Genomic DNA, 26,687 nt, shown 5'->3' on the forward strand with positions numbered 1-26,687 from the left:
CACAAGGGGAGCAGGCCTATAGGTATAAAGTATTCACACAAATGGATTGTGAGATTTACTTGTTAATCATGAATTTTCTCTCTCCTTTTTTCCATGCAGTTATCTTATTACATCTCACTAGATTTTTATGTTTTGATGGCTTCAATAAAAATCTCTGTTTTCTTCTCAACACACAGGTTTCAAAGCTATGCACACTGAAAGCCTTTTATAGGCAGCATTATGCAACAAAACACACTAACCCAACCGACCTCTACAATAATCCTAACCAGCATCCTCCATCCATCCCCTCAGCATACAGACAGCCAATACATTTTGACTATTTTTCTGAATAAATATTCAAATTCATCATTACAAAATGTCTTCTATAATCAAGCCATTGCATTTAAAGTGGTTTTAAGAGTGAAGATTTTGCCATTTCTCAGCTAAAAACATTGCATTACCTGCAACAATACTTCCACTAACCGCATCCCAATCACAGAAATAATGAGCTAATTATCTACACTGTACAGTGGTACTGACCTTGGGGTTGATTACAAAGTAGGTTTTCACCAAGTGCTGTTTTAAATACGGATCTCTTATCTCACCATCTCCTTCTTCCACCTTGTAAGCCCCATTCAAGTGCTCCAGGGTGACTGAAGAAATGTGAACGCGTCTGAAATTGAATTTTAAACATGTAAAGGGATAAATATAAAGAAAGGTGCTCTATTTGTTTGTGGTTTGGGGAATAATTTCTCTTCCAGGTGAAGGAAAACCAGTGTGTCCTCAGAGATATTGACTTCAATGGAAGTTCATATTGTACTGGCCATTACTTGGCAGGACGGCACATAGAGGTCACGAGTGACGAACACTTGCAGATTCTTTGTGCTCACAGAAACCTGCACAGTAGGTGTGGTGAACCTCATCAGAAAACATTGGATTATACCAAATGTTCGTGTGAGAGCGTCTGTTAACACCTGCACCCAGGAGGTGCCAACATCACGGCCCTCACATTTGATAGTCACATGACCGACATCTAACCACAGTAGACTCTATGGCTGCTCATGACACTGCTTGTAGATGTGTGGATTCTATGGCTGCTTATGGTCCTTAGTCTCCTCCCACTTGTAGATGCACCACTTCTAGAGTGATGCCATCCCCGTGCTAAATCATGCAATGCCAATTCAGGTCAATATTAGTTAATTTGCAAACAAATAAAGGTTTAGAATTCACTATGTGATATCCATAATGCTTGACAACAGGTTAAAAGACTTGTAGAATTGGGGCTTGAGCATGTGTGTGTGTGTGTGTGTGTGTGTGTGTGTGTGTGTGTGTGTGTTGCTAGGGAATAAATCTAGAGTTTTTTACATTCTAAGTACACACTCTACCACTAACCTGAGAGCAAGGCCAAATGATTTTCATAAGAGGCCATTTGACATAGGTATCATGAAATCAACACAGGCAAGAATAGCCATCTAAAACTCAGCAATCCAGTATTACCTTGTTGACCTGCATGTCTAATTGAGCCACCAGATTAAAGACAAAAATTCAAGGTTTATCTTACCCAGGGACTCCTCCAGCTTCCATGTGGTTTGCCAAAGTGACGTCATGAGACCACACATCATATTGCCACTTCTGGAGACCAATCACCCCACACAGGACATTCCCAGAATGCACTCCTACCCGCATGTTGATATCAACCCCTGTAGCATCCCTGACTTTCCTAAAGAGAAGAGAAATGTTCATAGTGTTCATTTAGTGCATGGCCAACCTCCCTGTATTCTATTATCCAGAACTTCTCAGGCTTTGGGTAATGCCACCAGGGACCCTCCCGTGGCAGAGGACCATTTGTTGTTTTGGAGCAAGAGGAATAGTATTATCTCCCAACCATTCCAGTAGACCTAAAGCTCCAGGATTTGCTTGGAGTTGTCAGTGGTGACAAAGCATTTGGGCCACTGTCTTCATATTTCCCACTGACATGTATCAAAAACTGACCCATTGTGTGTGACTTCCTGTTATGTGTTCAAACCCAAACGTCTGGACATCACCGTCTTACAGTACCAGACCCCATTCCAAATACCATTTTCAATTCTAGTGTTTTTTAGGGTGTATGTCCCTGATAAATGATAGCAAATGAACAATATAACTTATTGGGATGCTTAATAACTTCAGCACACATACGGATCTTTAAAATGTAATCATAAGGTTAAATCTTATCAATTGAACACATTCTTTAATTAAAAAGGAAAATAATTATAAAGGCTTTAATAATATATTATGAAAAGGAATGTAATTAAAATTGTCTTATTTCATGACTATTGATAACCATTAACAGAGGCCAACAAAGAATTTCACTGAAGTGGAGATAGAAATGTTGGGCAATGCTTACTTATTCATAACTTATGATATTATTACAAAAGGAGTGTCCAGGAAGATGATCCTAGCACTTGGGGAGAATTCCGCAAGGGGAAATGAGGAAGGAAACACAGATCGACAGCAGCACATTGCTAAGAACAGATGATTGTCATCATACATCACAGTAAAGCAAACCATTAGCATCTCACAATGGCCTGAGGATGTGGCATAATGATGGCATTGGAGCATGCTAAAATTGTCCCCAAATGGGCTATTGGTATAAAAAATAAGTGGTTTCCCCCAAAGGGTATCCCTTCACTAGACTTCCCGACTCATCTTATGCTTCAATAATGGGAATACAAACGCTATCCCTTCAAGAGAACAAAGAATTCCCAGAATGGAGGACAGATGCACAGTCTGTCACCCATTATTGGGGGTGTAAGAAAGCAAACTACTTTTTATCACCCCAGGAATCATTCCTGAGATCAACAAGTAACACAGGATGTGGAACCAGTGAGTGAAGTTTGTTTGAATCAGCTTTGAAAACTTTATTAACTCAGCTTTTCTGAAGTCAGTGATTGATAACAATGACCCTAACCACGGGTGCCAGTATTTCTCTGGACTGAGGACCTCTCATGCCAGTAGATCTCTTTTCTCATATTTATCTCTAAGTGTACAGTTAGTGCCAGAACACAGAAAATAGAAATAGCTGCAGGTGAGAAATACAACTCAAATTATTCTGCCCTAAAACAATATTTCTGAGTGATACACTTACTTTATGGCTTCACACATATCCAATCCCATTTTCACACAGTTCTTGGCGTGGTTAGGGAGAGATATAGGGAGTCCGGAAACACAGTAATAGCAGTCTCCTAAAATTTTAATTCTCATGCATTCATTCTCCTGGAAGAAGAAATCAGAAGACCTCATTTGCATGGAGCTCTTACAATGACTCATCTTTGCTCAACAGCATCCATTGCTGGCTCTGCTGACTCAGCTCCCATGGACAGGGCATATGGAGAGAGGGAATGAGAGCTTGGGTTCCTTCACTGCCCAGCGAGAACAAGCCCACCCTCTCCACAAGCTCATTTCCAAAGCAGGAAGAATTATGGGAAGGGGAAGACACCGGGCATACCGAGAATGTTTTGGAACAGTTTCCCCCTAAAAGCAGAGGGGGATTGTTCTCGGTAGGAATAGATGATCATTCAATGCAGATTGGAATCATTCAGACCAGAATGGGGCAGTTAGACTTTAATATGAGTCAGAATCTTATGCCATTCTCTACTACACTTGGGTTTTTCTCATTTATCTTTAACCTGCAGAAGGCTACTACCTATAGACACACATTGTCTGATGAATCTTTTCACATGCCAATAAGCTACACGGCCAAACCATTTAGATTCCAGGACAAATTTTTTCTAATACAAAGTTTGACCAACTTAAGGCTCAATGGATAAGAGCAAGTACTGTTCTTGCAGAGGGCCCAGGTTCAGTTCCTAGCATTTGCTTCTGGTCTCTCACAATCCCCTGTAACTCCAGCTTCAGGAAATCTGAGGCCCTCTTACCTACCCAGAGACACACATGTATATATAATTAAAAAAATACTCCTAAAATAATTAAAAAGGAACAAAGTTTGACCAAATCAATTTGCTTGTTTACATTAAATATTGTAATTTGCATTACAATATTTAAATAATCTCATTCATATGCATCAGTCCCACATTCCTTTTTTTCATAATTTTTTTTTCTGAGACAGAGTTTCTCTGTGTAGTTATGGTGCCTGTCCTGGATCTCACTCTGTAGACCAGGCTGTCCTCTGCCTTCTAAGTGCTGTGATTAAAGGCATGCTCCACCACCACCTGGTTTATAAATTTTTTATTAAGAAATTTTTTATTCATTTAACATACCAACCACAGATCCTCCTTTCTTCTCTCCTCCCACTCCCTCCCATCCCACCTTTCCTCCCCTCCTCTGAAAAGGTAAGGCCTCCCAATGGGGGGTCAGCAAAGCCTGATATATTCAGTTGACACAGGTCCAAGCCCCCATCCCTCCACATCATGGCTGTGCAAGGTGTCCCACCATAGGTAACTGGTTCCAAAAAGCCAGTTCATGTACCAGGGGTAGATCCTGATCCCACTTCAGGGGCCCCTTATACAGACCAAGCTATACAACTGTCTCCCTTATGCGGAGGCCCTAGACCAGTCCTATGTAGGCTCCACAGTTGTTGGTCTAAAGTTCATGAGTTCCCACTAGCTTGTTTAGGTTGTCTCTATAGATTTCCCCATCATGATATTGATTCCCCTTGCTCATAGAATCCTTCTTCCCTGTCTTCAACTGGACTCCTGGAGCTTGGCCTGGAGTTTGGCTGTGGATCTCTCCATCTGCTTCCATCAGATACTGGATGAAGGCTTTATGATGACAGTTAGGGTATTCACCAATCTGATTACCAGGGTAGGCCAGCTCAAGTACCCTCTACACTATTGCTAGTAGTCTAAGCTGGGGTCATCCTTGTGGATTCCTGGGAACTTCCCTAGCACCAGGTTTCTCCCTGTCCCCATGATGTTTCCCTCGATCAAAGTATCTCTTTCCTTGCTCTCCTACTCTGTCCCTGTCCCAGTCAAATATCTCATTCCCTTATGTTCTCACCCCCCCATCCCCTACCCTCTATTGCCCCCTTACCCTCAGTTTGCTTATGGAGATCTCATCTATTTCCCCTCCCCAGGGCGATCTATGGGTCCCTCTTAGGGTCCCCCTGGTTAGCTAGCTTCTCTGGAGCTGTGGGCTGTAGTCTGGTTATCCTTTGATTTACATTCTAGAATCATCTTATGTGTGAGTACATACTGTGTTTGTCTTTCTGAGTCTGGATTACCTCACTCAGGATGATATTTTCTAGTTTCATCCATTTGCCTGTAAATTTCATGATGTCATTTTTTTTTTAACTGCTGAGTAGTACTTCATTGTGTATATGTACCACATTTTCTTTATCTATTATTCACTTGAGGAGCATCTAGGTTATTTCCAGGTTCTGATTATTACAAATAATGCTGCTATTAACACAGCTGAGCAAGTGTCCTTGTGATGTGACTGGGCATTCCTATGTGCCCAATTGTGGTATCATTGGGTCTTGAGGTAAATTGATCCCCAATTTTCTAAGAAACTGCCATACTGATTTCCAAAGTGGCTGTACAAGTCTGCACTCCTACCACATCCTCTCCAACATAAGCTGTAATCAGTGTTTTTGAGCTTAGCCATTCTGAGAGGTATAAGATGGTATCTCAGAGTCATTTTGATTTACATTTCCCTGATGACTAAGGATGTTGAGCAATTCCTTAAATGTCTTTCGGCCACTTGAGATTCTTCTGTTGATAATTCTCTCTTTAGCTCTGTAGCCCATTTTCAAAATTAGATTGTTTGGTATTTTGATGTCTAGTTTCTTGAGTTCTTGTGGTGGTATTGTGTTCCCCGAAATATTGTGCACCCTAATAAACTTATCTGGGGTCAGAGACAGAACAGCCACAATATTAAACATAGAGGATAGGCAGTGGTAGCACATGCCTTTAATCCTAGCATTCCAGAGGCAGAAATCCATGTGTTCAAGGATACAGCCAAGCATGGTGACTCATGCCTTTAATCCCAGGGAGTGATGGTATAAAGCAGAAAGGTATATAAAGCGTGAAGACCAGGAGCTAGAAGCATTTGGCTGGTTAAGCTTTTAGGCTTTCGAGAAGCAGTTCAGCTGAGATTCATTTGGATAAGGACTCAGAGGCTTCCAGTCTGAGGAAACAGGATCAGCTGAGGAACTGGCGAGGTGAGGAAGCTGTGGTTTGTTCTGCTTCTCTGATCTTCTAGCATTCACCCCAATAACTGGCCTCAGGTTTGATTTTATTAACAAGACTCTTTAAGATTCCTGCTACATTTACATATTTTGGAGATCAGCCCTCTGTCAGAGGTGGGGTTGGTGAAGATCGTTTCCCATTCTGTAGGCTGTCGTTTTGTCTCATTAACCGTGTCCTTTGCCCTACAAAAGCTTTTCAATTTCAAGAGGTCCCATTGATTGATTGTTTCTCTCGGTGTCTGTGCTACTGGTGTTATATTTAGGAAGTGATCTCCTGTGCCAATGTGTTCAAGAGTACTTCCTACTTTCTCTTCTATCAGGTTCAGTGTAACTGGATTTATGTTGGGGCCTTTGATCCACTTGGACTTCAGTTTTCTGCACGGTGACAGATGTGGTTCTATTTGCAATCTTCTACATGTTGACATCCAGTTATGTCAGCACTATTTGTTGAAGATGTTTTCTTTTTCCATTGTACAGTTTTAGCTTCTTCCTACATACCTTTTTAACCTTTCAAGCAGCTCTTTGGTGAAATAAAACAAAACCAAAGGTGTTCTAAACACAAATTCCTCTGAGAATAACATGGGTTTATGATATCTCTGTAAGCATGTGTGCAGTTTATTGAATGTTTTGGCACGTGTCTTTTCCTGACTAATAGCTCACAAGCAAAAACATACTTTTATGCTTATTTGTAGCATTGTTGATGATGTATTAAATAATTTCAGTGTAGTATCATAAACATGAAAAAAAATCAAACTACTCATTAGTCAGGCTCCTTGCACACTTCTTAAATGGATATTTTACATCTACAGAATGGAGAGGTTCACAGCAGTGCTTAACAATGACCTTGAGTTGCTTGGCTTAAGTGATGTGCTTTACCCAGTATTCACTCAGTGGGTTGGGCTGGTTGCTTGCTTATGATGCTCCATTTATGTTATTTAACTGTGTCATTTGAGGATCCTCTCTTAGACCACATCAGCTGAGTTGGACTCAGATGAAACCCAGACAATCTGAGAGGAAGTCACATATGTCCATCTATTCTGACTAGTAAAGTATGTCATTCTAGATTCTTCTGCAGACATACCTCCTGTGGCTCGTGTCTGTTGCATGTCAATATAATCACTGCACATGTAATTAGTTAGAATGAAATCACACTGAAAGAGACTATGAACTATTCCAGTCCCTATGAGGGGAGAAATGTGGGTCCCAAGAGGCTCACACAGAGTAGAGATCATCATGTAGACATGGGTAATGCTGCTACCAGTCATGGTTGTCTACCTAACATCGCCAGGGAACACAATAAAAATGGGAGAGTTCAAGTAATTAAGTTTCATCCTTTATTTTTCTCTAAATATTAACTTACAAAACTTAACACTTTCCTCTGAAAAAGAGGAAGGCAGAGCTATTCTCTCACTGAAATTTTAACCTCATTTTCCAGTGGGAGCTGATACACAGAATAAGATAGCATCCCTGGTGAGATGAGCCCACAAAGGACCATGCTCTCATCTGTAGATACAATTTCTTCCTAAGACACTGGCAGTTGTTTAAAAATGAACTAACCCATGCAGAGCAATACTTCTATATATAAGTAACTTATATTAATAGGTATAATGAAGACTGGTGGGGAACCATTCAAAGACAAAATTAGTTTGAATAAAGCATATAGTGAAAAGCAAACGGCTGGCAAAAAGAAATGTTTTTCATCCATATTTCTCCAGAAGCTCTATAAGTTTCAATAAGTAAGGTCAGTGTGGTCTTAGGCAGCTTGAGATCAAGTTTTTTGTGAGATTTCCCATCGATGAGCATACATATGATGATCCTGAACTGACATGCCTGTTTAAGTGGCACAGAAGCTACAAGGTAAAACTGAGACAACAGTAATTAAAGGGTGTGTACAAACGGCATGTATACCTTAGGGGTTTTTCCAGAATCTTAGTTAACTGTATGAAGACCGGACGACTAAGCCTTCACATGGGAAATGCCTACAGGGCACTCCCAAATAGCACAAGATGGACAGTGTTGCCAAGAGAATCTCACGCCACTTTGAATCTAGAATTATATGTAAGCTGACTGCTAAAAATAGATAAAAAAACATGCAGAACTTACATGCTAAGGTACTCCTCATCCTGGATATAGAAAATAAAACCAAGTTTTGCAAACATTCTTGAAGGAGGAAAAATTTGCTGAGATGTTATACATCCTCACATTGAAAGGAATGCTGTGAAACCCACCTTTGCGATTTGATCAAACTTCCCAAAGAGTTCATTCAGCATGTGGACCAGTTCCCCAGGGGAGCAGTCACTTGCAAGACGGGTGAAACCAACAATGTCAGCATACAAGATGCTGTGGAAACAGGGGCGGGCAGGGGGCGGGTAAGATAATTTAGAGTCTATATTTCGTCGCAAGGACAAGTCATGACAATTTCCTATTGGAATTTTGTAAATATTTTGTATTTAGTGTTCTCATGAGAAACATGCTATTTCCTGGACAGGAAATACATAAACCATAATAATTAAATCACCATTTAAATATTTTTCTAGTGCTGCATTTAAATTTTATTTATTTATTTTTATTCTTTTCTCATACATCATATCCCAACCACAATTTCCCCAAGGAGTTAGTGGGAAGGGACAAACTGCCACATCACTCTGGTCCAACTCTTTTAGGCCTTTCTTTTCTTCCTCCCTCTCTCCTCCTGGTGCACATCTGGCTTCCCACTCATGTAGCCCAGGTGACCAATGGAATGTAGGCCTTACCTGAACTGTCATGTGGATCACATTGTACAAACTCCTAACAGTAGAAGCAGCAGATAATAAAGCCCAACGTTGTGTACACCAATTCAAATGAAAAAACATAAAAACAAAATCAAAGCAGTACTCTTCCTTTGTAAAAGGGAATAAGATCAACTGATCTTGCATCATTTACTACAGGATCAGACTTCAGTTGGAGTGATGCACATCAAGACACCAGTGAGTGTTCAAACTCGACTCATGGAATATGCTGCTAAAGGAAATAGCAGAGTGCTAGGAGACAGGGGACACATGCAGGTGGGGAGGTGAGTACAGGGGGAACTTCACACTTTGGAGATGACAGCTCTGTTCACGCACATGCAGATGAGTGGAGGCGACTGTGGGTTGCTGCCAAGATGAACCAGTGAGATGGACCAGTATATGCACTGGCCTTTTCCCATAAAATAGTACAGTCCAGATTCTCATGAAGGCTTTATAAGGAAGCCTGGATTCCTGCCTTTAGACTGAACAGTCACATAGTGAAAATGTTATGGCTTGAGATGTACCATGAAATAGAAATAGCCATGAGCAAGGCTATGAAAACAAACAAACACAAAACCCCAAAAGCAGGATGTGAAGATTGGCAGGCAAGTGGAGACTTGGACACACTGTGCATTGCTGGATAGGATGTAGGGGCATAGCCGCTATGGAAGACACTATGATAGCCCCTAAAAATTTAACCCTGAAAACAACAGGACTTAGAAATGAGATTAGAGACTCAAGCTTTATTCCACAGGCAGGGGTAGAAACAATCCAAAAGTCCATCTATGGGTGTATGGGAAGAGACACTGTGATCTATACACACACTGGAATATTAGTCAGCCTTGGAAAGAAATGGAATTCCAGCATATGCTGGACTTGAAGGCATAAGACAGTAAATGCTACATGACTCTATTACATGTGGCCTTAGACTAAGAAACCTTTGCAGATAGAAAGCAGAATGGTGGATGCTGAGTTGTGGGGAGTAAGGGGGGCATTGTTGTTTAATGGGCATGGGAACCCCATGTGGCATGAAGAAAAGTTTATGGAAATGATCATGACCGTTGGAAAGCACTGTGAATACACTTCCGCAGAAATGTTCTCTTAGAGTGTGGTTAAACAGTCAAACATTGGGCCTATTTTACCACAGTAAAAAACAAAACTATTTGGTGCCAATCATCTTTGCTTCAGCCAGATCAGGACAGGACTCTAGCAAAACATAGGCTGTGGCTTTATCCAGGGGGGAGATGTGGTCCTTTGTTGGGGGACAGGTGACTTCAGCAGGCTTCTGGAGAGGCTGGCCTTTTGGTTCTCTTCACATGAGCTCTCAGACCAACCCCGCTTCTCCCTGCCATCCATTTAGGAGCAGGGATGGCAGGGGCTGAGCCATATTCCAAGAGGAAGGATTGAGTTTGCTCACTCAGAGAAGGAGCACTTGATACAAAGAACTCTGGAAACGGAACATGTGAGGGCAGGTGATGCCACTTCCCTTTTGTCTATAACATCCCCAGCTTTCCTGATGATTCAGAATCTGAACTGGGCAAAGCTGCCCCATGGCAGGCTTGCAGTAGACATCATAAGCTGACCCAGAGCTTATCTTTTCAATAGATAAATGAAAAGAGTAAGCAGAGATCGTGATGCAATGTCTGAAATTACGTAAAAGGAACCATGAGGCTTTAAGACAGCAGTTTTTAACCTTATGGGCGGCAACCCCTTTGGGAGGCAAATGATCCTTTCACAGCATTGCCTAAGACCATCAGAAAACACAGATATTTACATTATGACTCATAACAGTAGCAAAATTACAATTATGAACTAGTAAAGAAAATAATTTTATGGTTGGGGGGTCACCACAACACGAGAAACTGTACTAAAGGGTCATACCATCAGGAAGGTTGAGAACCACTGCTCTAAAAGCTCACACGGGGATGGGGTGGGGAGAGGATGATCACAGAATCATTATTACAAAGATCACCCTGGCGGCGCACCTTGGAAAGCAGGCAAGTCATTGGAGCCTGAGCAAGGTCTGTGATGGGGAGCAATGGAAAGGCATGATCAGATGCAGAAGGAAAATGAGCCACACACTGCAACTAATTAGATTCTTGCAGGCAGTGTCCAGGAAAAGAAATTGAAGTTGAAGAGCAGTTCCTGGGTGAACCATGTTTAGAAATCTAGCATCAGACAGATCATGGGCTGGTACAGGAAGAAGACCACTTTACCTGTGCCAATTTCGTTGTTACCTAAATTTGGGGGTGCTTACTATACAGAAATTGACAGCTAATACAGGGAGCACAGGGGCTTCATTAACTGCTTGAGGTTGCCATGTTGTCCATCAGGATGTTCAGGGACTGCTTACACACACCACATTTTTCTTTGCAGGTTTTGATTACCCAAATAAATGACTCGAAAGTAGCTCCTGCAATGGGAGGGGGATTGTCGTAGTTTGTGTGGTGGAAGGCTGCAAAGAGGATTCATGTGAATGACACTCCCCCAGATGCCAGAAATGTTATCTTCTTGCTTCTTTAACTTTACAGATGAAATGCTTACACAGCTAAAGGCAAACAAGGCTTTTAAATAATTTTATTGCTTAATGTGCTATAACCTTTTTAAATAGGCTTAGTTTTTCCCATCACCCACCCGATGTTTCTCATTACCATTCCCATTCCATCACCAATTTTCTCTTTTAATTCTTGCTTGGTGAATAAGTTTCTTAGTGCTCACTTATTAATGAGTATTTGGGTCCTGCATGTTACTGGCTCTGTGCACCTTTTTGTAGGATCTGATGCCAAATGAGCTATGTATCTAAGTTTCAGTAAAGTGTGTGTTTCATCTCAGAGTTTCAAAATTTTGATGTAAAATAGCTGGCCCAGGAGACAGTAGCCTGTGATGAGAGTCCATATTTGGAGAAGAGACTGGGTCCCAGGTCTAGCAGATATTCAACAGCCTATGGCAGAGAGCCAAGATCTGGCGAATACGCTATGGGCCACTTCTGGCAGATATTCAATTAAATGTATCTGTGGTCCTGGATATAATGAAGTATAATTCAAGAATCTTCCTTGACAACCAAAGAATACCACCAAAGCATAATAGATGCAGCCAGATATATATGCAGAGGATTATGGGGTTGCCCAGATGAACAGAAAGCCTGGCATCAACACATGAATGGATATGAGAGCCCTGAAAGAGGTATCTGGGATGGACAGGACATAAAAGGAACACCAGCTATATGAGGGCTTGTGGATGGGGATAAAGGAATGAGTCTCCTTTCCAGTCGAAAGTGAGGGCCCTTATAGTTCGCTTCTACATCCAGGGGAAATAGATGTTTCATACATCTAGATTCTTGGTGGGAATCCCATAGTTTTAGCTTGCTGGCTTCTGAGTACTATAATTCTAGGAATGACTCTCTGGGGGATATACTTATGACAATGTCTGCCTTGATAAAGCAGTTATGCTGTGAGATGTCTTTCTGTATGCTGTAAATATGTGTTGCTCCCATTGGTTAATAAATAAACTGCTTTGGCCTATGGCAAGGCAGCTTAGAGGCAGGCAGGAATTCCAAGCAGAGAGACAGGGAGAAGAAGGTGGAGTCAGAGGAGACACTGAGCGCTGCTGGGGGAGCAAGATATAATGGAACACAGGTAATGCCACAAAGTCACATGGCAAAACATAGATTAATAGAAATGGGTTGAATTAAGTTGTAAGAGCTAGTTAATAAGAATCCTGAGCCATAGGCCCAACAGTTTGTAATTACTATAAGCCTCTGTGGGTTTACTTGGGACTGAGTGGCTGTGGGACACAGGAAAACTTCCAGCACACAGTTACTGTCATGAGAAATACAAAGACCTATATCAGGCCCCTGTGCCTGCCATCACCAGTTGGTCACACACTAAAACCTAGTATCCCAGCCTCCCTGGAATGCTGGCTTCTTAGAGGCCCTGTTGCTAGGAAACACATCTGGAAGGATTGACCACTGTGTCTAAAAAGCTCATGGACATTCAGACTGATTATACTGTGATCTGACTGTGGGGTTTCTCAGATAAAGACCACACTATCCACTTCTTTTCCTCTGCTCCTATCAGCCACAGACAGCAAGTCTACAAACTGCATAACTGTCCAATGAATGAAGTAGACAGGATTATATCATCTTAATGTGAAGGTTCTAAGCGGCACCGGAAGGGTAAGAGAGTGGGCCCGGCTCTGCCACCAAAGGCTGGGGAGTTACTGTAAGATGTGACTCCCGGGGAAAATGCTCCCAGGCAGGCACACTGACTCCAAGTGCTGCTGAGGGCCTGCACCACACACCATACCTCACGTTGGTGTGCCGTTTGACGTATAGGTTGTGAAAGTTGTTTGTGTTTTCCATCTGGCCTGCTTTGGGGCCCTGTAGCCTCTGGATGATCTCAGCCTTCATCTCCATGGCTATGTGAGCCGGCAGCAAGGAAAGCAGAAGCCGCTCCTGCAAGGAAGGAGGGAAAGGGCAATGCATTTCAAACAGCGGCAGAAAGGGCCAACTGGTTAGGAGGCCAATGCTGCTCTGAAGAAAGAAAACATTTCCTGAGGTTAGGCCATCTTATTATATCCTTATTTACTGACTTCTAAATAAGAGTTCCTCACATGGATAATAAAAGAAGGTATAGTTATTTCCTCGAGGATATTATTCATCTATTTTGATTCTAAAATAGAAAAGCAGGAATAATATTAAAAATAATCCAAAATACCAACAGACAGTGTGAGATGAAATCGTTCATTTCACTTTCTCGCTCATGTGTATGATAACGTACAAGCTATATTGCATTTGGGAAAGGCAGCTAGTATCCCACACTCCCTAAAAAAGGAAGTTAAATACTTTCCAATATGTCATTTCCTCTATGATAAACACTGTCTCCTCCAGTGATTATAAACTATTATGAAAACAGAGTTGGAAGTATGAGTTTCTGCTAAGCACCATCCAGAAGAAGCTACGGAGCACAAAAAAAACGCCACAACAACATGAGCTTCCTGTGTATTTCTGGTTTCTGCATCCAGTGACCACAGCAGAAGTGAACATTAGCATGTTATCCACACTGACTTCAGCATATACCCATTTTAGTCACTGTCATCTTCCCACCCTCTGCAAGGAAGATAATTATTTCTGGGGAACATAATCACAGAAGGGCAATCATGCAAAGTTTCAAGTCAACATGGAACAACTTAAATGTTAATCTACTGCATTTAAAACAATCAGTAGACTCTCCTATGTTTGTATCAGCTCCTAGCTGTGGCTCTTCACAACTGATGATTTCTTGGCACCTTGAAGGCTCCAGGGTGGGCCCTCTGCTCTTGGTGAACAGGACCCTCCTGGTGATCACAGTGTTGGATCTTAGTAAAAGCGAGTTTCTAATAAAAACTTGAGTTTAAAACACATGAATTTCCTTTAAATTTATCTTCTTCTACTTTTAAAGGCATCACTAAGTGCTCAAGACTGCCCCATCTACTTCCTGGGTAGTTTCCATGTTCAGTTTTTTGGGTCTTAGACAGTGAACTCCTGTGTCCACCTGCTTCTGTTTCCACGTATTCTTTAGAGGACCTCAGATCAGCTCGTTCTGTTACTCATGGGCAATGTTTTCTCTGCCATCCCAGTCCCTCTTCCTGCTTTTTGAGATCACCTCCAAATCGAACTCAGATCCTCATGTGGAGCCCAACTGGCACTGGCCTTCTCTTCATATTTTGTAATGAAGTGTATTATACCCCAAGCCAGTCCCTCCTGGGAACACAGATTTCATGAGCAAAAATGGAGAATCCAATATAGAGATTTTTCTCTCCCACTCCCAGCCTTATTTAACAACCAAATGTAAGTTACAATCTCTATTTTTAAATCCAAAATGTAGACGAATGACCAACTTTTTTAAAAATGGGACTGAAAAGTACAGAAGATAAATTCCTATGTTATATAAAACAAATATGTCTCTTGTTGTATTAAAGCATCACTGTGAAGTTAGGATGCAGTGAAATGCTTGGGAATGGGATGTTGAGACAGCTCTGGGAGTGGAGGCACTTGCCAACCAGCTTGATGACTGCAGTCTGGTCCCCAAGACTCCATGGCGACAGGGAAGAACTGGTTCTCTGGTTTTCACAGGTATGCAATGACATGTCTCCCTCCTCCAAATACAATTTAAAGAATGCAGTTAAAATACATTTAAAAGTCAGTGGGTTTCAGCGCCATTTCTCAGTGGTGTAGCAGGAATCTTAAAAGGTCTTATTAATAAAAAACAGATCCAGGAGCCACGTATTGGGGTGAATGCTGAAAGATCAGAGAAGCAGAACAAGCCACAGACACCTCACCTCGTCAGTTCCTCAGCTGATCCTGTTTCCTCAGAATGGAAGCCTCTGAATCCTTATCCAGAATGAATCTGAGCTGAACTGTTGCTCAAAAGCCTAAAAGCTTAACCAGCCCTAGTTCCTGGTTTTCACACCTTATATATCTTTCTGCTTTCTGCCATCACTTCCTGGGATTAAAGGCATGTGTTATCATGCCTGGCTGTTTCCAGTGTGGCTTTGAACTCAGAGATCCAGATGGATTTCTGCCTCTGGAATGCTAGGATTAAAGGTGTGAGTGCCACCATTTTCTGGCCTCTATGTATATCTAGTGGCTGTTCTGTTCTCTGACCCCAGATAAGCTTATTAGGGTACACAATATTTTGGGGAACACAATATCAGCACACAGTGGGCAAAGTCCTTGCACATAAGCCTGACCTCTGACTTTCACATGCTCACACCTGTGTACTGTGCATGCGCGCTTCACATGCACACACCACCTCGCCACACATGCAAACACAGACATACACGCAGACACACACACAGACACAGACACACACACAGACACAGACACACACACACACACACACACACACACACACACACACACACACACACCAGTAAATGAAAATTTACTAAAATTACAGATTCAGGAGGTACAGCCAATGAGCCACACAAAAGCTTGTCCATGACCTGGGCATTCCAGGACTGCTGGCACACAGTACCTGTTCTGAGATAGTTCACAGACAGGATCTGGCCTGGGAGAGGTGTGGGGCCACAGAACAAACCACCAATGCAAACCTGAGTGCAAGGTGATGAAAAGGAGGCACTTTGCTCATAAAAGTGCTCTTCGTATTTGAAAGAAAGCTCATATGTAAGCTTGTGAGTGTCCAACGGCCCCTCTGCCTTTCTGGGAGCTCACCACAGAAAGAAAAGCCCTAAAGTTTTGGCACAGCCAGTAAATTTCAAGGCTATTGTTTCTGTTGGTGTTTCAGCTCTATGTAGGTGCAGGCTCAGAAAGCCAGACTCAGGCCCAAGTGTTCCCTACATCAGGCATCACTTAGCTATACTGTCTGCCCATGTATGGTGGATACACTCATTCCTTATGGATGGTTTTGGAAAACCAAAATCAAGTTGCACATTAAGCTCAATGATTCCTCTTTCTCTTGGGAATCTTCATATTATCTCAGAGAGCTCAGAGAACTCAGGCATCTTCCAAGATGATCCAGAGACAACACAGCTTCATCTGGGAGCTGTTCAAGCCATCTTTTGCCCCCAGATCTAATGCAACAGCAATACATTTCTCCTAAAATATATCTGTCCTTTTAAAGATTGCTCTATGTAAGAGCTCCAGAGTTCATTCAGGAAATTTTGATGTTTTGCCAATCAAACTATGGCATTCTGAGCCCCAGTGTTTCTGACTATCAAACACTGGAGCATCCTGAGCCCCAATGTTCCTAACATAACAATACAAAGAAGTTTTGGTTATATTTTATGTCACTTTTCTGATGGAGGGTCCATGAGATTTTTTTTCTTTCTGAGGCATAGTTTCTCTATGTAGCCTTGACTATCCTGGAACTCGCTCTGTAGAACAGGCTGGCCTGGAACTCATAGGGATTCACCTGCCTCTCCCTCCCAAGCACTGGGATTAAAGGTGTGCACCACCCAGCAAGAAAATCCAATTCAAACAGATTTAAGAAGATCAGATATAAGTTTAAAATTTGAACTTATCTATAGTTATGTGTGAGCCTCCTCTTTAGTGAACTGGGCAAACAGTAAACATTTAAAGCTAATTCATTTTTCAAACAAAGAATAAAATACTTTCATAAAAATTTTTAAATTTTCATCTATGTGAGAATTTCATACATTTTTACTAGTTATTTTGTATCATATCTAGCCCACTCTGCCCCTCCAAGTTCCCTAAGACCGTCTCATGTCCTCCTGCCAAATTCCTATCCTCTTCATTTTATAGTTCCCTGAGTCCCATCAGTGCGGGCCCACATGTAGAGCCATCCATTGGAGTGTGGACAACCTCAGACAGGCCACACCTCCAAAGACAGGGACTCTCTCTTTCCTGAAAGAGCTGGCGAATAGCCCTCAGATGGGGCGAGACCTCATGAGCCCTCTTCTGTCCATGCTGGATTGTTGGATCTTTAAACTTTTCTATTTCAGAATTCTTACCGCTAATAATTATTTCAAATGCAATGGGATCCTATCATGACCTCAAGCCAGTGTAAGGAGCAGGACGGATGTTAAGTACTAACTCTGCTCCTCCCAACTGCAAGAGGCTATCAGAAACCCAGGTTCCTGAGCAGCGCAGAGTCACAGGTGGCTCCACCACGCACCTGCAAAGGGAGAGCATGTCTCACCTAACATCGCCCTACAACAAGAAAGAGCTCCGGTCCCACCCAGACCTTGCCCTTTAGAAGACACCACTTTTCACACCACTTGGGGTGTGAAAAGGAGCTACCAGGACCTCCCTCTAGTTCACACTAGCTCACACCTCATCCTGAAGCCAGGGTCACGTCTGCACACCTGAGAGAGCAGACATCTTCCACCGGTTCCCACCACCAGCAGCACGTCCCTGGAGTTTTGTTCTAGTCATGGGGCTATTGCTGCTGTTTCTGTCTGTCTTACAAAGCTCATCTCTCGGGGTCCCTAGCAAGGATTGCTTCAGACCGATTAATTAAAAGACGCCACCCTGAATAATTATTTGAGAAGCCTTATTGCATGCTTATTTGACTAGCATTTTAATAAAGCAGGTATTGTTTTGATGTATGATGGAGCGCAGGCCCTTGCGGCAGGAGCAGCCCTGAGATGGGGGAAGATGTGTGCTCCAGTCTATTCGCTGCCATTAACAGATGGCATGTGCAGCTGAGCCCCAATTTCACTGTCTAGAGACGAATTCTACTGTGCCAGGGGAGCTGTCCGTGTCCACGCAGGATCTGAGCACTTCCTAGGCCTGTGTTGGGCTCTTTGTAGAAGTTACCTCTTCCAGTTCTGGAGACTACGATGTCTTGCTCTACGGGCTCCATGATGTATGTCCCCAGCGACTTGTCTCCACCCGCCAGGCTCTGGTTCAATCCCCCCTAGTTTCTATAACCTCCCCAAATAGTGCTGCCAGTGGAGAGACTGCAAGCACAATGTCGCTTTGGGTAGGTTTTTGAGGGGCGACTGCAGAAGTGTGAGAAGACAAGGGAGGGCTGCTGGAGGAGGAGTTCCGGCCAGCTCGTCCACATCTGTGTGAGGAAGGTATGGTTCTTACTCAGGGTTACTACTGTTATGATAGAACGCCATGTCCAAAAGCAACCTGGGGAAGAATGGATTTTATCTAGCGTGGTGGGCTTGCTTACTTCACAGTCTAGAGGACTGGAGTGCCTTGTCCAAATTAAAATCAGTATATACTTCAGCAAATCACAATTCCCTGTCACCGGACGTTAAGTCTTTTCCTTGCTTGTTGAACCTATTTTCTTATTAAAAACCCTGATTACATACAATTTCATTCAATTTAACTATTTTGTCAACAGAAAAAAAAAATCAGGATATCTGTGACTCAGGGAAATCCTAGCTTCAAGGCAGAATTTCCATCCTGGACTGTGGGTGGCTGTTCCACTCACTCTGGTTTGTAAAGAGGTGACCAGAAGGCTTTTTGGAGAGCACATTGTGAAAAGATGTAGAAAGAATGAAATTACCACTTGTATACAATCACTCTCCAGCCAAATGAAGTTAGAGAAGAAAGTGCTCATCAAGTCAAATTGTAAATTATGTCTATAGTCACCAGTGACAGTAAATTGGTATTTCTAAGCTGGAACTGTTTACCATCAACTGTCAATTCAATTCTCTAAATTAGAGCCTCTGGGGAATCGGAAATCACTCATCAGGTGGATAAATGCTCAGTCCTTACTGGGAGACTGTGGAGGCTCCTTGGGGGAAGGCCATAGCTGTGTCCTCTAGAGAAGGGACAAAGGATACTTGAGTTCCAGCACTCAGAGAAAGATGGCAGGTGGTCTTGGGTGGGGCCTTGCACCAAGTTTGAGCCTAATGGAACACTGTATCAGTATAGAGGACTCTTTGCATAGAATCAAGATCTCACTTGAAGTGCTCCAGAGGGAAGCTGATACTAGTTGACTTATCTCTCAAGATCATCTATCCACAGACCAAGTGCACTACCAGCCATGAACAATCTGTGACAGCTAAATCGCCCTGTGGAGAAAATGTGTGAGGACTGACCGCACTCCTGGACCCTGGACAATAAAATGCAAAGCATAATACCTGGATTGTCAGGTAGGTCAGGACACCAGGTTCTGATTTCCTCTGGGGAGAAAGGACAGGTGAGGATGCCCACAGTATCATCAACTCAAGAAAAAGTAAAAAGAAATGGGTTTTGATGAAGAGTTTTCAAGAGTGGGACTGAATATTTTAATAAATAAATGTAATACCCCGGTGCAAGTATTATGCTGTAAATAACTAGCATGAGTATAGTTATAGACGCACAGTGTCTAGCAATAGACTGGGTCATGGCTCTGAAACATTCTGACCCTCTCTCTTTGTTCCACTGATCAGGCCATGACCAATGGCATGAACTTCTGTGACAAGGGACTGAATTCATTTTTTCCCCCCACATTGCTGCAATGCTGCAACAGAATACCTGATAAAAGCAATTTAAGGAAAGACAGGTTTATTTTGTCTCCCAGTTTGAGGGATCTTCCATCATGGTGATGAAGAGATTGGAGCAGGGGTGGTAAGCAGCTGGTCACATTGTGGCCTCAGTCAGGAGGCAGACAAAGATGAGTACTTGTGTCTCATGTGCTTTCTCCTTTGGGTTTAGTCTGACACCCCAGACTAAGGGATGGTAAGGTTCACATTTAGCCTGAGTCTTCCTACTCCAATTAATACAATCTAGGAACATCTTAACAGCCATGACAGAGTGTTTATTAGGGGATTCTATATTATGCAAGGTTAACAATAAAAATTAACCACAACATTTCTCCTTCACATGTAGCATTTGGGGCCAGCAGGCTCACCATGCTTTTGTTTGCCCCCTCTTGAGGACCATTAGTGTGATAGACAATGGCTTTTTAGTCTGGGAGCTGTGCATGGTATAGCATGCTAATCCCTCTATGCCCAGTGAGTAGTACAAGTGGGAGACCATGATGCCTGGAGATCACTTTGATTTGAGGACAATTCTATCACACTATGCTCTAGCTATAGAAAAGCTTATAACACGCAAAGTCTGTGCACACTAACCCCTATCATTTGCTAGGAGACGTTCCCAGTTGTTCTGACTTGGTGAGATTCCATGTACTTAGTCATGTAGGTAACCTCTCTGCTCTAAGTGTGACTTCAAGGTGAAAACTCTGGGACACACCTCTCTGAGATTCCGATTTTTTGTCTTTTCCTCACTTAGAGCAGAACAAGTTGAGGTTCATCAAGGTTGTTGGCCTCTGAGGAACCCACGAGCTCTCAGTAACCTTGAAGTTCTACCCTTTTAACCCTATGTATCCCATCAAGCATAGGGGTGATGGTGTATTAATCTGCATCTCTTCTATCGCACTAAAAACAAGGACAGTTTATCTAAAAGATTTGCTCCAACAAAAAGCTAAAGTCATGAGAATTTATCCAATTCTACCTGATCTTAGGGGTCATCCTACCTTCAGATTGTTACTGACTATTTTCTCTCAGCTAGTGTTAATTCACACAGTAAACAAAGCAAAGGGACTGGCCAATGGCCCTTTCTCCCCTGTTGAAACATTACTCCATAAAAGAAGGAGGGGAACTCATAAGTCTCAGGAAATAAGTGAATCTTACAGGGCTCAAAAAGGAAACAAAACTGCAAGAGTGTCAAGACTCCACCCCAAGGCTACATAAGCGGTAGTAACTGCTGAGGGGAAGAAAATCTCCTACAGGCCCAGCTGAATCCAAGTTGTGCAGGGATCACCAGGCTGCAGCTTTTGTCAGTCAGCACCCATGCTGAGGGAGGTGTTTCTGTGATACATCTGCCTTTGAGTCACCCATAAGTTCCCGTAAGTAGGTCCTTACCAAAACTCTTGTGAGTAGCTCCAATAAACTCATTGGTTCACGAAAGCTACACTGTGTGGACTTATTTCTTTATTCTGCCATTAGTACACTCTACTTGAGGCCAACAGACATTTGTTCATGACTCCCAGGAAAAGTCATACAATGGGCATGTAATCAGCCAGCCTTGAGCCCCAGACTTCTGAATGTGGACACCACAGTGCAGCTATCTTACCCTTGAGGAAGCCCAGTAAAGAGCACAGAAAGAGGCCACCAGCATCTGTACAGTAGGGCACATTGTCCAGTCTCCTATGGCACCATGGTGCCCCGTCTTCCCATCCTGAGGAGGCCCAGGTTCTTGTCCATGGTGGGCCAAGCCCGGGAGTACAAAGCCAATGCAGCAGCTGAAGAGTCTGAAGCTCAGGAGTGAGATGAGGCCTTTAAGTACCAATACTAATTTTGGTTTCAAAAAACGTCTGTGATGTCAGAGGAGATAACTCCGTAGCTAAACTCCTTGTCACTCAAGTATGAGGGTCACAGTTTGGATTCCTAGAACCCACATCAAAGCCAGGAGGGAGAGGAGTCGCTGCCTATACTTCTTCTACAGTGCTTAAGGCGAGACAAAGAAGCCCTGAAGCAGGCTGGTTAGCCAGATTAGTCCCAATGGCAAGCTCCAGGTTCACCGAGAGGCCCTGACTCAGTTTGTAAAGTGTAAAGAGATGAAAGAAGCAACTGGATGCCAATCTTGGGCTCCAACATACATGTGCACTGGCCTTCACACACACACACACACACACACACACACACACACACACACACACACACTTCATACACGCTCAAAAAAGTGGGTCATCTGTGAATTCACGTGGAGGGGGTCTGCAATGGACATTGAAGAAAAGACTGTTTTCATGTACACCAGCCCCTATAGTTACTGGTGGATTTCTGATCCATATTTCTTGAGGTCAGTTGCTGTACTTGATTCAAGATTCTTTTCTCCATCCAACAACATTTACAGACACCTTCCATGGACCACTTCTAGGTCCAGACAATTTGTAAGTATTACCCCATTGAATTCTCCCCACAACCCAGAGAAGCAAACTGCTGTTTGTTCCATGTCTAGTAGGAAGAAAACAAGGAGCAAATCTGTGTAGCACAACTCACTGAATTCACACAGATAGTTAGTGGTTAATGCTTCTAATCAGTACCCAGGAAACAAAACGCAAGTAGGTAAAAGAGAAAATGATACCGCTTTAGCTAGTGACCCGACTGTCCCATACAACTATAAAGTACGCTGGAATCAGAGACTGGAATACCACACTGAGCAAAGCCGCTTCTGAGTGTACATCTGATGTGCACTCAGAAGCTTCATAAACATTTCAGTCTCCAGTTGTTTTTTATCAAGCCAGCCTAGCCCAGGCTAGCAGCCCTTCTGTGCCGATGCTGGATCATCCTTAATGTATACCTGTTTTGGAACATCACCTTGCACTATGAATGTGTACATCTGTCACTTTCTAGTCAAAGTGAAATGAAAACATTGGATGCAGAGCACGACACCAGAATCAGTTCTTTGGAAAGAACAGGTTTCTGGAAGAGAGAGCTTCACAGTCCTCTCATGAGCACATGTCTAACTCCTGAAATGGGTGCATGTTTTTCTGGTATGGATGCAGAATTGAGCTGCTGATTGCAGGGATAAGCAGGGCCTCTTCAGCACTGAGGCAAATGTCCAAATCTTTGCTTCTTTGTCCTGATGGTGCCTCATGGCATCCTCCTGAGACTCAGCCCAGGAGGGAGCAGGCTTCAGTGCTGCACCTGTCCCTGACACCGGCTGTCCCCCGACACTAGCTGTCCCTGACACTGGCTGTCCCCGACACTGGCTGTCCCCCAACACTGGCTGTCCCCGACACTGGCTCTCCTCTGACATCAGCTGTCCCCTGACACTGGCTGTCCCCGACACTGGCTGTCCCCCAACACTGGCTGTCCTCTGACATTAGCTGTCCCTTGACACTGGCTGTCCCCGACACTGGCTGTCCCCGACACTGGCTGTCCCCCGACACTGGCTGTCCCCCGACACTGGCTGTCCCTGACACTGGCTGTCCCCCGACACTGGCTGTCCCCAGACACTGGCTGTCCCCGACACTGGCTGTCCCCGACACCTGCTGTCCCCCAACACTGGCTGTCCCCAACACTGGCTGTCCTCTGACATTAGCTGTCCCCTGACACTGGCTGTCCCCGACACTGGCTGTCCTCTGACATCAGCTGTCCCCCAACACTGGCTGTCCCCAATACTGGCTGTCCCTGACACTGGCTGTCCCCGACACCGGCTGTCCCCCGACACTGGCTGTCCCTGACACTGGCTGTCCCCCAACACTGGATGTCTCCTGGGCAATAAATGGATCTACCACTTCTGCACAAAAGCAACTTTTCAGAGGAAGAATAAATGAGAAAAGGGAGGCTACAGGAGTGCAGGGATTCACCCTCTGCTGATCAGGCCAAGACCTTTGCTTCCTCAGAGAACAGACACAAGCAACTATGCAGACAGACCTATTGCAGCCAAAACCAGAAAGGGAGCAGGCTGCATTCCTCAAATTTTAGTTTAAGGCCATTCTACTGCAGGCTGAGTACACACCCTAGAATTGTTACCTGCATGGCTTGCACACAAGGTGTTTTGTGTTTCACATATTTGCCCTTACAGAACACATTGTCATAATCAGACCACAGGTAACTCTCAGGGACACTGCTTCTACATTTTGCTAAATAGCTTTGCCTTAGGAGAAAATCATACTATGTATTAGCTCTAAACAGTGATGCTTGTTAAGAGCTCACAATGCCCCTTTACCTGATATGGAAAAGAAAGCATAGCTCAGAGCTCACAGACTTTGAGAAATGAGGCTTCTGGTGGTAGATTCCCTGTAGATGAGAAAACTCAATTTCAGATTACACAGATAACAGAGGCAGGAATTTGCTTTAGTGAGTCTAATGCTGAGGACATAAGCACTTAACACTAAAATAGCAGTAAAGACTCATTAAGGGAAGAATCCATCTGATTAAGAGAACAGAATCTGACCTGAGTGGAGACTTAACATTCTAAATGAGCTATGTCAATCATTGGCAAAAGAACCAACCTCTATGAAAATGGGCTCACTTTAAGCTATGCTAAAGAGATGGGCAGAATAATTAGTCCTTTAATGAGAAATTGTACTTTTCCCTCCTGGAATAACAGCTCCTATGCTCTAGACGTCAGTGGCTTCACGTCACCAGATGCCAGTAGAAACACCAGTGTCCAGGGAGAGAACATAGGCTGCCTAACACACTGGCACATGTCTTCTGGGGATAAACCAGCTGACAATCACTGCTCTGAACGTCAGACACATTTGGCTTTTCCCTTCCTTTATTTCAGTTTCTTTCCAGTCTGGGCTTTATGGTCTAATGCTGCAACGATTTTGCTGTCCCCTTATTCCGCTATGAAAGAACACATCTCTCCAGGGAATTGCTGGGAAATACTTCATTTCTTTTTTCTTTATGGTGCTATACAAGACATCAGAAGACTATGTACCCAGCCTAAGAAAGAATGTGGTATGTCTGTAGTCTGGGTGGGATGTGTCTGTCTGGAAAGATGCTCCTGTTCTTAAGAAAGGAAAGAGTAGGTACTGAAGACAAGCCAGAGTTCTCTGGGTTCCTTGAAACATACAGAAGATTCGAATAGAGCATTTTCAAGTGGAAGCCATTATCTTCCTGCTCAGGATATGCCATTGTCATTGCAGTTTAATAAATGGCTGACCAGCTTCCAGCTGCCTAAATACAAACTATAGTCATCTGGACCACACTTTCCTTCTTACAAGTTTTCATAACACAGAACTGCCTTGGCATTGACCTAATCCTCTTCTCCAGGTACCAGCCATGTATCTGATGAATGAGTCTCTTCCCAAATTGGCTTTCTGCTGCTTGCCCCTCTTTGCTCCCCCTTTCGCCCAAAAGCAAAGGTATCTCTGAGATAGAGAGCAGCCAAATTAGGTTAGCACCAGTTCTGGGTGCTTGTAATACCTAGGAAACTATAGACCACCCAACATGTTCTAGGGTATGGTGTTCTGTATGTACCTTGCCTCGTTTATTTCCTCTCCTCCCAGATCTTCTAGGTCAAATGCTATATAAGCCTTCTCTGAAGAGTATCCTTCCTCTGGGACCTGGATGACTGATACCTTCATGCTGTTCCCATCCACCTCCCTTGATCAAGGCTATTGTTTTAAATAATTGTTCAGACATGCTTACAGTGTCTTTACTCCTTCATCTGTCCATGCCCAACTGTTGCCATTCTTTCCAAGCCCAACTGTTTTGGCATCCCATGTTCACCCTAACAATGGAACAATGGCCCCTGAATCCTGCAGGATCACCTATTTATTTCTGGTATACATGTGTCCAGACTGTGTCTCTTCAATATTGTGTGCCTAGCATAAAATACAGATCCCAGTGCCTGGCATGTGACAGGATTTGCTAAATGAAAACAGCAACAAGTGCATGAGTGAAGGACCACAGAACTCATGACACTCTGAACAGAATTTCCAGTGTACTCATTACTTTGTCTAATTCTTTAATGGCAGATATCAGGAGAATATCCTGGCCTCTGCTCTGTCACTCATCACATGCAGGCAGCATGTCAAGTATAGCACCCTCTTGACCCGCAGAGTCCTGGGGAGCTAAGAGCTACAGAAGTAAATTTCTGTAATCAGTTCTGGGCACTTTGCTGTCAAGTGTCAGGAGCAAATGGTAAGGCATCCTTGAATATGGTAACAGAAATAGGAATACATCCTGAATTTCATTTCTGGTCATTCTTGAAATCATCTGATTTTCTCTAAAGAAGAATTCATGGGGAAAATATTCTGTACTTATACATATGTAACCTTCATGCATGTGTGGTCATAGTTACATGCACAAATTTAAAAGATTTGTTGTATACTATGTTGGTTGTTAGTTATGCATAAATTTGTGGGGAACTGTAGACCCATTAAGATTTCATATTCTTGTTCTTACAGTTCCTCCTCTTTCTCGACAATTGGACACCTGGAACCAAAGGCTGTGGAGCCCCCAGCTGGATCAGGACTTCTGGATAAGTGAGACAATTGAATAGCTTGAACTGCTTGCGAGGCACCCAGTCTGTGGGACCAGGACCTGTCCTTAGTGCATGAGCTGTCTGTTTGGAACCTTGGGCTTACACAGGGACACTTTGCTCAGCCTGGAAAGAGGGGACTGGAGCTGCCTGTACTGAATCTACCAGGTTAATAAAGATTTCATATTCTTTCAAACATCTCCTTAGAGGGCTTCTGATTTCTGACCCTTTAAAGCTTAAGAAGTAGCATGGGCCCTTTTTTTCTGTAGGTTCAAGCCTGAGTGCTCATGTACACATGCATGCAGGCCAAGGCTCTTCTGTGGCAGACTCCAGCTGCTGACAGGAT

General features: G+C 43.3%; 1 protein-coding gene across 3 annotated transcripts in view; it reads right to left on the reverse strand.

Annotated features, from left to right (window-relative positions):
- The window catches only part of Adcy2 (adenylate cyclase 2), a 381,912-nt gene that overhangs the window by 103,734 nt on the left and 251,491 nt on the right, over positions 1–26,687 (reverse strand). For all 3 annotated transcript variants that reach the window (XM_036206713.1, XM_036206711.1, XM_036206714.1), the window contains 5 exons: positions 13,239–13,387; positions 8,395–8,506; positions 3,107–3,234; positions 1,541–1,699; positions 520–652 (listed from right to left, as the gene is read on the reverse strand). In XM_036206713.1, coding sequence (XP_036062606.1) covers positions 520–652; positions 1,541–1,699; positions 3,107–3,234; positions 8,395–8,506; positions 13,239–13,387 — 681 coding nt within the window. The remainder of the gene's footprint in view (positions 1–519; positions 653–1,540; positions 1,700–3,106; positions 3,235–8,394; positions 8,507–13,238; positions 13,388–26,687) is intronic.

Source organism: Onychomys torridus, chromosome 15 (genome assembly GCF_903995425.1).
Source record: "Onychomys torridus chromosome 15, mOncTor1.1, whole genome shotgun sequence".
Taxonomy (NCBI): Eukaryota; Metazoa; Chordata; class Mammalia; order Rodentia; family Cricetidae; genus Onychomys; species Onychomys torridus.